Genomic DNA, 15,022 nt, shown 5'->3' with positions numbered 1-15,022 from the left:
GGGTTGCAGTCACACATTTGTAGCCTAGCATTATATAGGGCACCGCATGGAGAAGACAGCAATTAACCCTCTGTGAGCTGGGGCTGTGCATTCTACTTATGTACAGTAGCACAGCAGTATAGGCTGCACGGCGATTAACCCCTTGAGTGCTGAGGCTGATTGTTCTCTCTTATTATATACTACAGGATTCAGAGCAGTTAACCCACTAAGTGCTGGAGTTGACTGGCATCTTTGATTATATACTGTAGCACAGCAGTATAGGCTGCAGCATGCAGAGCTGTTAACCCCATGTGTACTGCAGTGTGCAGCTCGGGTCACCCTGCCTCCCTGGCTCTGCTGTATGTAGAGACGTCACTGAGCTCAGGGCCTATCCAGTGATTGCAGCTCCTGTGCCTGGACTTGTGCTGTGCAGCCTCTGGGAGAGAAGGAACTCAACAAGTCTCCATTGCCTGCCACATCCACTCTGCTGGGGAGACCCCTCATTACTATCCTGTGGACAAAGTGGATGAGTGCAGGGAGAAAGAGAAGAGCCCTGCACCCAGGAGGGTCTTGCACTGCTGCTGACCACAGCCCGCTATATACATTCTGCATTGCTGCTGACCACAGCCCCCTATATACATACTGCCCTATGAGTGCTGCCCACTGTGGATTGCTTACATTGCATCTTATTGCAACCTCTGCAGGATTTTTGGTGACACCCTATGATAACATGGAGCTCTCCGGACTCCTGGACTAGGGCCTGGAGGAGTCACAGTAGGGGACACTGATTACTACAACATCCTGTAAGGAGGATTTCATTAAATGTCTTGATATTTTCACCTAAACACTAAGGAGCAATGACCCAGAGACAAGTGTGGTCCTCCTCAGCACTGAGACCCTAGTCTAGTAATACCAGTGAGTGCCCAGTGCTCTGATTATTATGTCAGTGTTATTATTACCAGCAGTCATCTTATTCTACCCTGATCATTATCATCATCATCATGAAGGAGAAGTCTAAGAACGCAGCTAAGACCCGCAGGGAGAAGGAGAATGGCGAGTTCTATGAGCTGGCCAAGCTGCTGCCCCTGCCCTCTGCCATCACCTCCCAGCTGGACAAAGCCTCCATCATCAGGCTGACCACCAGCTACCTCAAGATGAGAGCAGTCTTCCCTGACGGTAAGTGGCAATTAATTGCTTGTATATCATTGCAAACCATAAACTAGTCACGGGCAGAAGTCACATGGAAGTCCTATCTGTCATATACATAATATACATGTAACCAGCCCTCTGGGTTATACAGAATAATAAGTGCCTTCTATATACTGAGCCTTGTGCAACATGGATGCTAAACAAATGTATCACTCGTGTAATCTGCAAGGAATATGTAACTACTCAATAACTGGAGATCGGAAGTTAAATGCGGAGAGAAGTACTGAAAAATGTGATCAGAGTCTAAAAAATACTGAGTAACTAATTTAAAGATTAAACTATATAATAAAATATATAAAATGTGATCAGAGTCCAGAAACTACAAAGTAACTAATCTAAACAATAAATAATGGGTTATATGAAAGTATTAGGCCCCAAATAAATCGCTCAGTGAGGTCCTTTCACACGGGATGACCGAGTCCTCAGCGACATTTCTGCGTCACAATGTTCTCTCCGCACCTGTTACAATCCGCGGCTTTACTTCAAAACTGCAAGATTATCATCTGCTGTGGAATTAAGGATTCTTGCAGAATTGTTGCTGCTAATTTCTAATGTACAAGAGATGGAATTCTGCAACGGCCACAATGAGATATTCCACAAAATGTTCCACAGAACACATTCTGCAGTTGAAAACGCAACAAAATCTGCGCTATTTGATAAAATCTGCAACTGTGTTGCGTGTGAAATAATACTGATTTTATATTATTAGCATTACTATTATTACTTTTATCATTTCCCTCAGTTTAGATTTTTTCTAACATATAAAATTAGATTTTCTTAATATTTCATAATTACTTGTATGTAGTAATAATAATCATCATCAGTAGTATCATCACTATAAACAATACTAATAATAAAAGTAATAAATATACTGCAGAACTATTAATATTAGTATTATTGTGGTTAATATTATTAGTTTTGCAGTAAATAAATTACTTTTATTACAATTTTTATACTATTATCATTGCTAATATATTTTTATTGCATTATTATTACTAGCATATAATTGGTACAATATTCTTAGTATTATTATTAGTTTTGTATTATTAATATTGTACTCTATCATTGTCGATATTATATTTTATTACAACTGTTTTACTAGTATTACATCACTACTATTATTTTTTTCTATTAATTAATTTTTCTATTATTAATATTTAGCAATACGGCATCAATAAATAATATTCCGGAATTCCATTCTTTTATTGTAGATGTTTCTTCATTTAATTCGCTTTCTTTTTGTTTGTTATATCCTTTATATATCCTTCTAGTGTGTCACAGGGTATATGGCAAATCGTGCACTTATTACTTATTATAATGGTGTATAAACTAAGAGTAATATACATCCCGACCGTCCTCTATGAATTTCTATATGCTCTCTGTGTATGTATGCCATATCGCGAGCACTGCATGATGTATACCAGCAGTAACACTAAATGTCTGGATTTATAGATATGCCTGTATCATTATATAAATCTGAGTGACGGTGGAAATGTGATTATGGGGGCTGAGCACACCTGATGTGGGGGGCTCCAGGCTCCTGTGAGTAGCTGACACTTACTACTGTGCAGGTAATGACGGTAAGTGCTGTTATGTGGAGGCGAGGAGCCTTGTGCTGTCGGTACACATACATCATGGAGAATTGTAAATCTAAATCACCAGCCAATTAGCCCCATAAATAGCCCCGAGGTGGCACCAGGCGGCTCCTGCACTGCGCACCCTGCGAGCTCGGAGATTACTATTATTATTGTTTATTGCTTATATATTGGATTTTATTAGAGCACTTTTACCATCACTTTCATTATATGGTTATATCTGTGTGTCCTTCAGTTACTATGTATCTCTTCTGTCAAAATACACATAAAGCAGCAAATCCTCTGCTAGATTTCATTCATTTCTCTGTTTCCACCAAGTCTTGCATACCTTAAAGGATCTGTAAAGATTGTTATGTATTTCTAAAGAATTCTTACAAAACGACCGGATAGCTGAATACCAATAATAAGTATTATTATTTATTCTAGATAGACAGATAGATAGATAGATAGATAGATATGAGATAGATATGAGATAGATAGATAAATAGGAGATAAATAGATGATAGATAGGAGATAGATAGATAGATATGAGATAGATAGATAGATATGAGATAGATAGATAGATAGAAAGATAGATAGATATGAGATAGATAGATAGATAGATAGATAGATAGATAGATAGATAGATAGATAGATAGATAGATATGAGATAGATATGAGATAGATAAATAGATAGATATGAGATAGATAGATAAATAGGAGATAAATAGATGATCGATATGAGATAGATAGATAGGAGATAAATAGGAGATAGATAGATAGATAGATAGATAGATAGATAGATAGATAGATAGATGAAGAAGTTCCTCTATTCAGTCTCTGTTCTCACTTGTTGTATGACTTCTTTTATCATGGGAACCAGGAACTTGTGATGGATCCATTAGGCCGGATATATTTGCACACCAAAAAATTGCGCAATTTGCAGAAAATATAATCTGCTGATTTCAGTGCGTTTATTCACATGCGCATATTTGTCTTGTACAATTCCGTTGCACAAAAAAAACTGCAGCATACTTTATTTTCCTGCGCATCTGAGCAGGGAAAGAACACATCTTGAACTCATTAAACTAATTTAATTTCAATGGCTGAGAGCATCAGTGCATGTTTTTATTTGCGTGCACAAGAAGTACATTAAAAAACGCTATAGCACACACAAATACACAACGCCTGCTGCATAAGCAAATATACATACGCTCATGTGAATCCGGCCTTATATGATGGATTCACGTTGCAGCAGTTGGACTCTTTTGTCTTATAAGGCCACCTTCACACACGCAGTAAATGCCTGTAAGGTACAAGGTAAGTGAATGTTTTCACAAATCTCCTGCAAACATCAGGGATTTTTCTGCTGCAGAAAAGCATCATATTTGAAAAACTCTGCGGTTTACATTTCCGCAGCTTGTGTATTTTTGTTGAGAAAACCGCATGTATCCGCAGCAGATTTTTTCCATGGAGGTCAATGACTAAAATAAAAACCGCACCGTAATCCACAAATAGAGTAATGTTGCATTTTTGCAGGTTTTCCACTGCGGAAAAGCAATGAATCCACTTGAAAATCTGCTTTTGATGTTTGTTAATAATAAAGTTTGCCAGTGTCACCCGAGGAGCAGGAATTAGCGCTACTAGGTCACAAAAGAAGCACATTCTGCAGCAGAGAATCCAAACAGACACACAATCAGGCTACCCTCTCACACAACATCTGAGCTGCCGAATTTCTGCTGTGTTTCTGCATATATGCAGATTTGGGGCTTCAACAGATGCGCCTGTTCTGCAATACACTTGCTTCTGCACAATTCTTTTGCACAGTGAATGAGTGTATTTTGCGCATGTTTTAGAAATTACTGTACGTATTTGCGCAGGCACCACTCATTCACACGGATGGGAGAATCAGTCTGCCCTGATTGAAATGGCTAATTAGCCTAACGAGATATTTAGTGCGTACCTGCACATGCAGATGCGTGTGTTTGTGTGCCTCCCATAGACCTCTATAGGGCTCTTTGCTGCGCAAATACACACAAAATAGAGCAGGTTCTATTTGAACCTGCGAAAACAGCAAGCAAAAAAAAAGATGTGAGAATAAACCCATTGAAATCAATGGGTTGTATTGTCCGCGTTTTGCGGGCTGGAATTCTCCTGCATGCAAAAGCTAGCAAAAACATGCTCGTCTGTCCAAGTCCTTAATGAGCTTTGCGTAATTTTCTGTTTTTCTGTTGTGGATTTTGTATAAGTAGTTGCGTTTTTCTGTACAGATTTCCTGCTGTGGAGTGCATTGTGTTTTTGTGATCTGGTAGCGGAAGTCACATTGGCAAACTTTATTTTCAAACATCAAAAAATGCAGATTTCCAAGCAGACTCAGTGCATTTCTGTAACACAAGTGTATTTGCAAATTTTGGTGCGGTTTTTATGTTCTCCACTGATTTTATGGTGAAAATTCGATGCATTTCTGTGCAGTTGCCAAAGGTCTGTTGTGCGTGAAAAGATGGGATCTGACCTGTCTTTTGTGCCAGTTGCGCAGGAGTTTCCGCAGACTCCTATGGGAGCTTGATAACACGTACCACGCAGCTCCCTATCGTGTAAAATGGGCAATTTCACTGCTAATTAAGCTGGAAACATAATAGCCGGTAATCGCCCGTTCATGCTATTTTTAGTGCAGCGTGAAAAATTGGCGACCGAAAATGGTCGGTGATTTGATGGTAAATAGCCGTGTGAAATCGCCCATGTGAATAAGGCCTTATACTAGGGACTTGTGAAGGTTGTCATCGTTGTAGATGGCCAGAATAGTGCTACATGCTGCGCTAGTTGTGTTATCAGAAGTGACAGAAGCCCCTATAGAGGATTTGTATGTGGACACATTTTACCGCACATTGGTTGGAGACATTTCGGGGACTGAAATCCCTTCAAGACATTAGATTATTTTCGTCTGCAGCTGATATCTTGTAGAATTTGCAGCAGGCAGTCGATTTGTGCAAACCCCATTCAGAAGAGACAGATGCTGAAGTGGCTGCGATAAATCTGTCCAGGCTGGATCCACCCTAATGGGATTGTTTCTGCAGCCTGTGCATGGAGTTCTCCATAGCCCATTCAGATCAATGGATTAGAGGAAAGTTCTGCAACAAATCTGTGTCTGAGCAAACCCTTACACGACCAAAAAAAGCGAAACTAGTGCGAGTGAAAGTGAATGCGCCAAAAACGTTTTGGAGGTTCGTTCATGAGTCCAAAAGATAAAAATCCGGGCAACAAGCAGGAAACCTGATATTAGCGGCCATCATTGTTGGCTATCAGTCACAGAGTCCAGATCAGGTATAAAGAGATATAGTAATAGCATAATGCTCCCCTCCCCCACACGCAGAGGGAACCTCAGCAAAGACCCCTATATTCCGCAGTCACCCCTATATACCCACACAAGCCAACACAGGGAATGTTCTCCTACACCAGTACTGACCAGCGTGGGCCCCCTGGGGCATCAAGACAGGAACCAAATCCCACTGAGCTCAGTGTAATCTTCAGCTAATGGAATCATCGTGTTTGCAAAATGTAACCTACAGTATATAGTATGGTATAGTACAGTATATAATATAGTATAGTACATTATATAGTATACAGTATATAGCATAGTATACGGTATATAGGATAGTACATTATATAGACAGTATATAATATAGTATAGTACATTATATAGTATACAGTATATAGTATTGTATACAGTGTATAGAATAGTATAGTACAGTATATAGTATACAGTAAAAAATTTAGTATGCAGTACATTATATTGTATACAGTATGGTATAGTATACAGCATATAGAATAGTACAGTACAGTATATAACAGAGGTCACGTCGCGCTCCTCTTAGTAATATTATAATACTAAAATAATTTCTTTCCGTTTATATACTTTTTGGGGTTCATTTATACTTCCTCGTTATTGTCATCTGTTGGGCTGTTGCTCCCTGAGATGTAAAAGTGAGATATGATGAGGATTATTGGTAATAATGATATAAATAGTAATAGTAGTACCTAAATAATAATTTTATATCTGCCTAATAAGTGATTATTAGTCAGATATATGATGATTATGATTAGTAATCTGTGGAGGGGGGCGTGAAAATAACAATTATTAATAATGGGGAAAATAGGAGTTTTTCACTCTTACGGATAAAGTGTAATGATAATAATGCTGATGGTTGTATTGTAGGGTCATTCAGTGTTATCTGGTTGGGGGGCTCCTTCTCTCTGGGGTCTCCTCACTATTGTCGGGGTCTTTACTAATATCAATCTGATGAGAGCAGTTAGCCATCATCTCCTCCCGCCTCGCAGATCACACCCGGCTTGTTATATGTGTCTCATCCCTGTCCATCAGGTGTTCCTGAGTGTAGGTGGAGAACTACAAGTCACAGCCATACAGGACACCGTGACATCAGTCCTGGGTCTGCAATCTCTGCATTCCTGCTTGTTGTAGTGATGGACATAAAGCAAAGCTTCCACTAGAGGAGGATTAAAATAAATAAATCATAGTAAAAATAACAATCAGCATTAGAACAACCTAATAAAATGAAGGAAATGTCACAAAATAATATTTTTTATTATTATTATAAAATTATGTCCATTATGGAAATAATCCTACCAGCTGTATAAATACATAATAGTAGTAGAAATGATATAATGATAGCATTCTCCCTACATTGTAATTATTTCCTCCTCATGCTCCACTTTATACTGTAATTTATGTGAGATATGTAATATGTGTAATATAAGTGATATATGTAATATGTGTGATATATGTGGTGTGTAATTACCTTTTGTTGCAACATAACTTGAAAGTAACTTAAAGGTAAAAAGTGGTTGAAGCCCAGATACATGGTATTAGGGGAATATATATCACTTATCACCTTTCTTACTATTTCCCGGCTGTGCCATATGCATGCAGTAGATATATTATTGTTATGCACTGACCTCAGATATCAGCCCTACATGATTATATATATATATATATATATATATATATATATATATATATATATATATATATATATATACACAATACAACTAGTAAATATAAATACCTGTAGATTCATATATTATATATAACCACATTGCGATGATATAAATAATGTCCCGATTAACCCGATCGCTGCCGTCCACGCGGGGTCTGCAGGGCTTCCTTCACGTCCCCATTATTTCTCCTGCAGCTTGTTGTGACTGCTGAGTTGTTGCGGAACTACAAGTCCCAGGATAACCTGCCTGCACAATCACTATCAAGTAAGCTGGATGTGAAAAGCACCTTGTAAGCCACCATTTAACATTTTCCTTCAGTAACTGCCATAGACAGAATGTACACAGAGGACTATTATGAGGTTTGCTCCCAAGAGCTTGCACTTCATCTGGGCACTCCGGATATGAGATCCGTGTATAGAAGTACATTGGCAGTGTAATATACAAAGATGAAGATCCGCATAGTCAGAGACAGAACATAGAATGACCCGATCGCTCGATCAGTCAGAGATGACCGGCGCAGGGAGGTGCGATCATCTGCTGCCGATAGAGTAATGACTATCACTGCACATACTGTATATGATGACCATTCACTGCAGCCAGCAGTGTTCTTGTCGCCTCATGTGATGCACATAAAATAATGCCTCCTGGAGGGAATCTGCGGGGTTTTCGGGTCATTTTTCATTGGAACGGTAAACTCACCCCGTTTTATTGTCCACTTTTTTGTCCGTAAAATTCAGACCGGAATCGGGTGGAAATAAAGTAAATCCTCATAAACGATTATATTTACACATGTGATTCTTTAATCGATCGAACAGTCCGAGCAAAAAATAAATATTCAGCATGTCCCGATATAGTTGTGACTATCAGCCGAAAATCGCCGATTTACATCTGTCGGTGCGTTTGAAAAAAACAGATTGCCCTCATTTGATTGTGGTCTGTTTTTATTGCATGTAACCATGGTAACCCTAAATAAGTGTGCAGAGCCCATCGTGCATTTTCTTTCACGCGCATAAAAATGTAGCTTCAAAACAGATGAAAAAAGAGCAGAAAAATCCCAAGAAAACGGCAAAAAATTGGTTGGATTTTCAGGACTGAAAAAAACCTGCCCGTGTAAAGTCCCTTTCGGTCGGTGACTGTCGGCACTGGCGGCTCATACAGCATTGTATTAGCTTTAAACAATGTCATTTTCTACGTGTTTTTATAAAACCTTTCCTGTGGCCTATAGAAATGATGGAAAAAATGCCGAACCCGGAGAATGCTGCAACTTGGAAAAACATCCAAGAAGTGGAGAAAACTGCGGGGTCCGGGGGATGCTTCCAGTAAAGTGTGATTGTTCTCAGTTCTCTCTAAGAAGCCTGAGGAAGGGGACATCCCGAAAGCGGCCGTAACATCGTGTTTGTAGCCATTGAAGGTCTCATATCTACAAGATGACTCGGTTTCTCTTGCTGAGAACGATCACATTTGGGGATTTTTCCATCTTGGGGGCTTCATCTTCCTGCTATTCTTTCTGTCTCTTTTGACAGCAATTGCAGCAAAACAAAAAAAAAACAAAACAGAAAAATGCCCCCCAAAATGAACGTTTTTCCAAAGCGCACGGGGGAATTTATCATCAGGGGGATTTTTGACACCATTTTTTGGCATTTTTTTCCCTTCTCTTGTTTAAAATCAACAGATTTACCAAATGTGGCACAATGGTGATAAATATGTCATATCTGTAAATACGCCTAGACTTTTTAAGAAGTCGCAATTCTTAAATCTGTTTAAAAACCTCTCACACACAAACTCCGCCCCCTTTTCTAAGCACTTTTGAAAAATTGGAGTGGTGGGCGGAGCATCTGTTCTTTGTGGTGCAAATCAATAGTAAATTTTTCAAATTTATCTGCGCCCCAAAAAGGTGCAATTTACGCCAGAATTCTGTGCCAATATTGGACATAATTGTGCCCCACTATGCGATAAACCCCCGCAGGCTGCTTCCAGGAAGCGCGGTATTGGGCTGTGTTAGGACCGTGTTGGGGGGACTGACTGTAAATGGAGTTAATGTAATTTGTAGGGCCAATCACATGGCCAAATGTTTTACGGACATTATGCAAAAACCCAGCTAAGTCTATTTTTCAGCTTTTGCCTCCGATTGACTGCAGCGGTCATGTGACTTCCAGGGGGTTATCTAACAATCAGAGACCCTGGGGGCTGGGGAGAGGTCAGTTTACGCCGGGCCCAGTGGGTGGCAGGTTTTTGACTTTAAAACCCCTTTAATGCCCGTTTCACACTATACATTTTTCATGGCGTTTTCAGCAGCTGTTTGCAGCAGACAGAACTTTAAAGTCGATATTAACCTATTAACTATATAACGCAACACGTAGAAAGTGCCATAAAAACATTATAACACCCCCCCTCCCTCCCCCACCCTTTGAACACAGTTTGTGTGAAGGCGCCACAATTGTAGTACGGTGACTGATAAATTTGGTGACTTGGTACTGGTCGAACTCTCTGCACTCTCATGGTGACTGGTCATGTAATATGGCGCTCTCTGCACTCTAATGGTGACTGGTCATGTAATATGGCGCTCTCTGCACTCTCATGGTGACTGGTCATGTAATAGCGCGCTCTCTGCACTCTCATGGTGACTGGTCATGTAATATGGCGCTCTCTGCACTCTAATGGTGACTGGTCATGTAATATGGCGCTCTCTGCACTCTAATGGTCACTGGTCATGTAATATGGCGCTCTCTGCACTCTAATGGTGACTGGTCATGTATATGGCGCTCTCTGCACTCTCATGGTGACTGGTCATGTAATATGGCGCTCTCTGCACTCTCATGGTGACTGGTCATGTAATATGGCGCTCTCTGCACTCTAATGGTGACTGGTCATGTAATATGGCGCTCTCTGCACTCTAATGGTGACTGGTCATGTAATATGGCGCTCTCTGCACTCTCAAGGTGACTGGTCATGTAATATGGCGCTCTCTGCACTCTATAGTGACCTGCTGACTTTGTGGAACATTCCTTACTATATTGGTGACCTGGTGATGGGGTAAAGCACTCCGATCTCTTTAACCCTTTCCAATCCACTGTCTGACGTCTGAAGACATTATGATTTAAGGCTGTTCAGCTCCAATGTTGGAAGACGCCCGTCTGGGTTCTCTTACTGTATATTGCCAGCCTTTCTGCCATTGGAGCCTATCCAACGTGTCAGCTCATGCAGTACTGGCTTTAGCCAGCATATAGCGCTGTTGTATAACAGCAGGAAAAGAGTAAGCCCCCTAGGAAAATCTGGATACAAATTGGATTGGAAAGGGTTAATATCAGTTGTTCTGGTGACTGGCTGGGCGCTCTGCTCACGCTGCGGTTATCTGAGTGGGTCCGTGACTTTTGGTGTGAATGTGCTGCAGTCAGATCTGCAACAAACAAGTGACATCCTGAGGACTAAAATCCTCAATTCTGCTTGTGGATCCCACGTGGGTTTCTCTGCAGCTCATGGATCCGCAGGGTTTGTTCGGCGCAGCATTTACGCTTCATGTGAATAGTGATATTAAAGCAACGCAGGGCGGATTTATTTATAATGATCTAAATTTAGATATCATAAAACTAGATGAGCGCAGCAGAAGCCCAGCGGCTCACGGTGCTCGATACCTTTGGCGCTTCTCGTTAGATCGGATGGACACTTTTCCTTATGGCATGACATGACTTTTTTCACACCTGTATTTTGCACCTAAATATTGGCGCCCCCCATTAATCAATCTGGCCCCTTAATTACCTTGAAAGCTTAATGTCACGTGAGCGGTGACTACTGGGATGGTGGGGTGACTACTGGGACGGTGGGGTGACTACTGGGACGGTGGGGTGACTACTGGGATGGTGGGGTGACTACTGGGACGGTGGGGTGACTACTGGGACGATGGGGTGACTACTGGGATGGTGGGGTGACTACTGGGACGATGGGGTGACTACTGGGATGGTGGGGTGACTACTGGGACGATGGGGTGACTACTGGGATGGTGGGGTGACTACTGGGATGATGGGATGACTACTGGGATGGTGGGGTGACTACTGGGACGATGGGGTGACTACTGGGACGATGGGGTGACTACTGGGACGGTGGGGTGACTACTGGGACGATGGGGTGACTACTGGGACGGTGGTTTGGACTACTGGGACGGTGGCCTCAGTTTGTTTGTCCTCTGCTGGCATCGTTTACCGTTGGTTCTGCTATATATTTCCGTTGCTCCCATATCGCCGGCTCATTCTGTAGCGCAGTCCATAGATTGCAGTCACTCTTGTCCATCCCTGTTCCTAGTCTGATTTCCCAGCCCCGACATACATACTGCAGATGCAGGTAAAATTAACCCATCAGTTTGTTTTTGGAAAGTGGGAGGAAACCAATGCAAAAACGGAGAGATGCAGCCCGACATCAGACTCAAACCCAGGGCTTCAGTGGTAAATATGGGGCAGCCGATTAACCCCTTAGTAACCACCAATACGCCTTTTTACTGACCTCATTAATGGGCTTTAAACCTGCATATCCAACTTTTTAAGATAGTGGCTTGACTGACCACTGACAGCCAGGCTCCTGCTCTAACTGCCAGGAATGGAGAAACCTCAAATCTTGGCTCTTTAACCCCTTGTATGCCACAATAAATAGCAACTGCAGCATGTAAGCAGATGACAGGGGAGGGGGCTCTTTCTGTGACTCATTGGCACCCCAAAGTGCAAGCTCAAGGTACCAATGGGTTCCCATGGCAACCAGAAGCCTGACAAAGGCCTCCATGTCTGCCATGTATCTCAAGCTATTAGGTCTCGCTTCCTGCAGAGTCTGATATCCTGATGTCACAGGCTTACTAGAATGCAATACATAAGTAATGCAGTGTACCATCCTAGTGATCAAACAATCACATCCTCCCCTACAGTGAATAAAAAAACTGTGTAAAAAATCCAGTTTATAAAAATACACATTTTTCCCCACAAAACCCAATTTTAAATGTATCAAATATTTAAAAAAATGGAAAAAACAACAAGCCATAAGAGGTGTTACTGCGTTATAACCATCCAGAAAGCCAACTATATTGTCCTTCATCACGCAGGCCGAATGCCGTAAAAAGAATGGAAAAACTAACTTCCAAATTGTTATTTTTCTTTTGTTGTCTCCCAGAAAGTGACATAAAAAGTCACCCAAAAGTCGCCCGCACCCCAGACTGGTCCCGATACAAACTACAGCTCTGCCCGCATATAACAAGCCCCCACAGAGCGCCGCTGCCGGGAAAATACCAGCGCTGTCCGTCTGAGAATGAGTCAAAAAGTGTAAGAAAATAATAAAGCCTCTCTGTAAACTTGTAGTCGCAGTAATCGTGCCGAGCGGACGAGGGAGGCGAACGGTGAACGCTGCAAAAACAAAACCCCAAAACAAGGGGCAATTCCTGGATGTCTTTCCATCTCCTCCCCAGTAAATATAATAAAGTTCTCCGATACATTCTAAGCGCCCCTGAGTGCGGCCCGTAATGGGTGCAGCGCGGCCACCAAAACGTCACAGCGGGGTTAATAAGAGATGTGCAGGTCTGATGGGGCGTCATGTATGTCAGGACCGACATCTACTCTTTATGGTTGGTCTTTAGTGGATGCTGTGGGGGAGTCACAGGGGGGTCTGTAGAATAATGAAGGTCCCCGGAGGTTGTGATGTCATCGAGTCGTAGACCCCCACTCACAGCGCTCCTTCATTCCCTTCTGGTGCGTTCTCCCTCATCTTTTAACACGTTGATTATGAAGTGAGCAAAGGATAACAGATGGGATCCGGAGACGACTGGGGGTCCGCTGAGCGGTCGCACATAACATGTTGCTTATGACATCCATCTTTCGTTTTCTGTCTCTTTAAAAAAATTGCTTCAACTTCAATTCCCAAAAAATGAATTTAATAAGAATGAGCCGCAAAATAGAAAAAAAGGACGTCCAGTTGTGTGTTTGGGGCGACATTCATGGCATATCCCTAATGTGTCCAAAACCCCATAATAGGGGGCCCACTGACAGGGGCTTATTGGGGGAGCGTTCACCCGCGGGGTCGCTCTCACCTCGTGTTATAGCGTGATCAGCTCTCCGGGCTCGTGTCTCTTCACAGGAGGGATTCTTCCCTTAGGCGACGCTGCGGGTCCACGGAATCGCCCATCGCGTCATATGCAAAAAAATATATACAACTGATGCGATTCTTTTCATTTCTCCAATGGAAACAACATGTGATTTTCATGTAATGCTGCAGAGACGGGATGCACTTTTCTTGCACGTGCAGCAGAAGTCGCAGGTTTGCATGCGCGATATCAATCCAAATCTCTCAAACTAATGCCCATATGAATGCACCCGCACACTGGCCATTTTCCTATTGCGTATTTTGTGCGTTACGAGACGGACAAAACTCAAAGGAAAATAGAACTCATTATTTTAAATAGGTGTATTTACATGCGCAATTTTTAATATTGTAGCGATGCTGCGAGGCGGGCAAACTGCAGCAGGTCCTGTCTGAGATATCACAGGAGACTCATCCAGTATTCTCTATAGGCGAGTTAAAATTCACATGCGAGTTTCCCGTGAGCGCAGTGATTGTGAAAAACGCAAATAAAAGTCGCGCCTAACGGAATGTGAAAATCAAACGTCTAAGAGTCCGATATCGGTCTGATCTTGTTGGCCTGATGTCGCCCTCGCCCGTGTACATCCAGCCTTAAACCTGCAGTCTCTATATAAGTGTGATGCGTTTTGTGAGAAAATCTCATTTCAGGACGGTGAACGCCATTTTCAGGGGTGTTTTTCACGAACGTGAATATCACATGCTGCTTCAAAAGGAAAAATGTTTTAATTGCGTCGCCCTCAGATGAGACTCGTGCAGCTGAGATGTAACTCATAGCAAATAGTTGGCGAGTTTTCTGCAATCTCACAAAAACACCCAGAACTCGGGCGGCTTTACTCGCCCTTATAAATGAGCCGTAAGGAAGGAAGCAGGAAGATAGAAAGCTAAGTAGGGGGCCCAGGTGTTTGTGGGGAACCGTCATTCTATCAGTCGGCGTCAGCGACCTCATTTAAAGGAACAGCGAGCATTAAGAATTAATATCGTTGGCATCAGCCATAATTGTGATAGAGAAATAAAACGGAGAAGGAGTCGCTGCGACCGGAGACACGGCGAGAAGGGGCGACTTATAGAGGGGTCTAAAAAGGTTTATAGGTGAGAAAAAACACACTTAGGCTCCGGCGAGCTCCAACGCACTTAGAACA

General features: G+C 42.0%; 1 protein-coding gene across 2 annotated transcripts in view; it reads left to right on the top strand.

Moving 5' to 3' along the window:
- Positions 1-875: 875 nt before the first annotated feature.
- The window catches only part of SIM2 (SIM bHLH transcription factor 2), a 106,050-nt gene continuing 91,903 nt past the window's right edge, over positions 876-15,022 (top strand). For both annotated transcript variants that reach the window (XM_066598521.1, XM_066598520.1), the window contains exon 1: positions 876-1,155. In XM_066598521.1, the coding sequence (XP_066454618.1) occupies positions 981-1,155 (175 nt within the window). In that variant the 5' untranslated portion in view covers positions 876-980. The remainder of the gene's footprint in view (positions 1,156-15,022) is intronic.

This window comes from Eleutherodactylus coqui, chromosome 4, assembly GCF_035609145.1.
Source record: "Eleutherodactylus coqui strain aEleCoq1 chromosome 4, aEleCoq1.hap1, whole genome shotgun sequence".
Taxonomy (NCBI): Eukaryota; Metazoa; Chordata; class Amphibia; order Anura; family Eleutherodactylidae; genus Eleutherodactylus; species Eleutherodactylus coqui.
The sequence above is the reverse complement of the archived record's forward strand: the minus strand, read 5'-3'. Positions and strand labels throughout refer to the sequence as shown.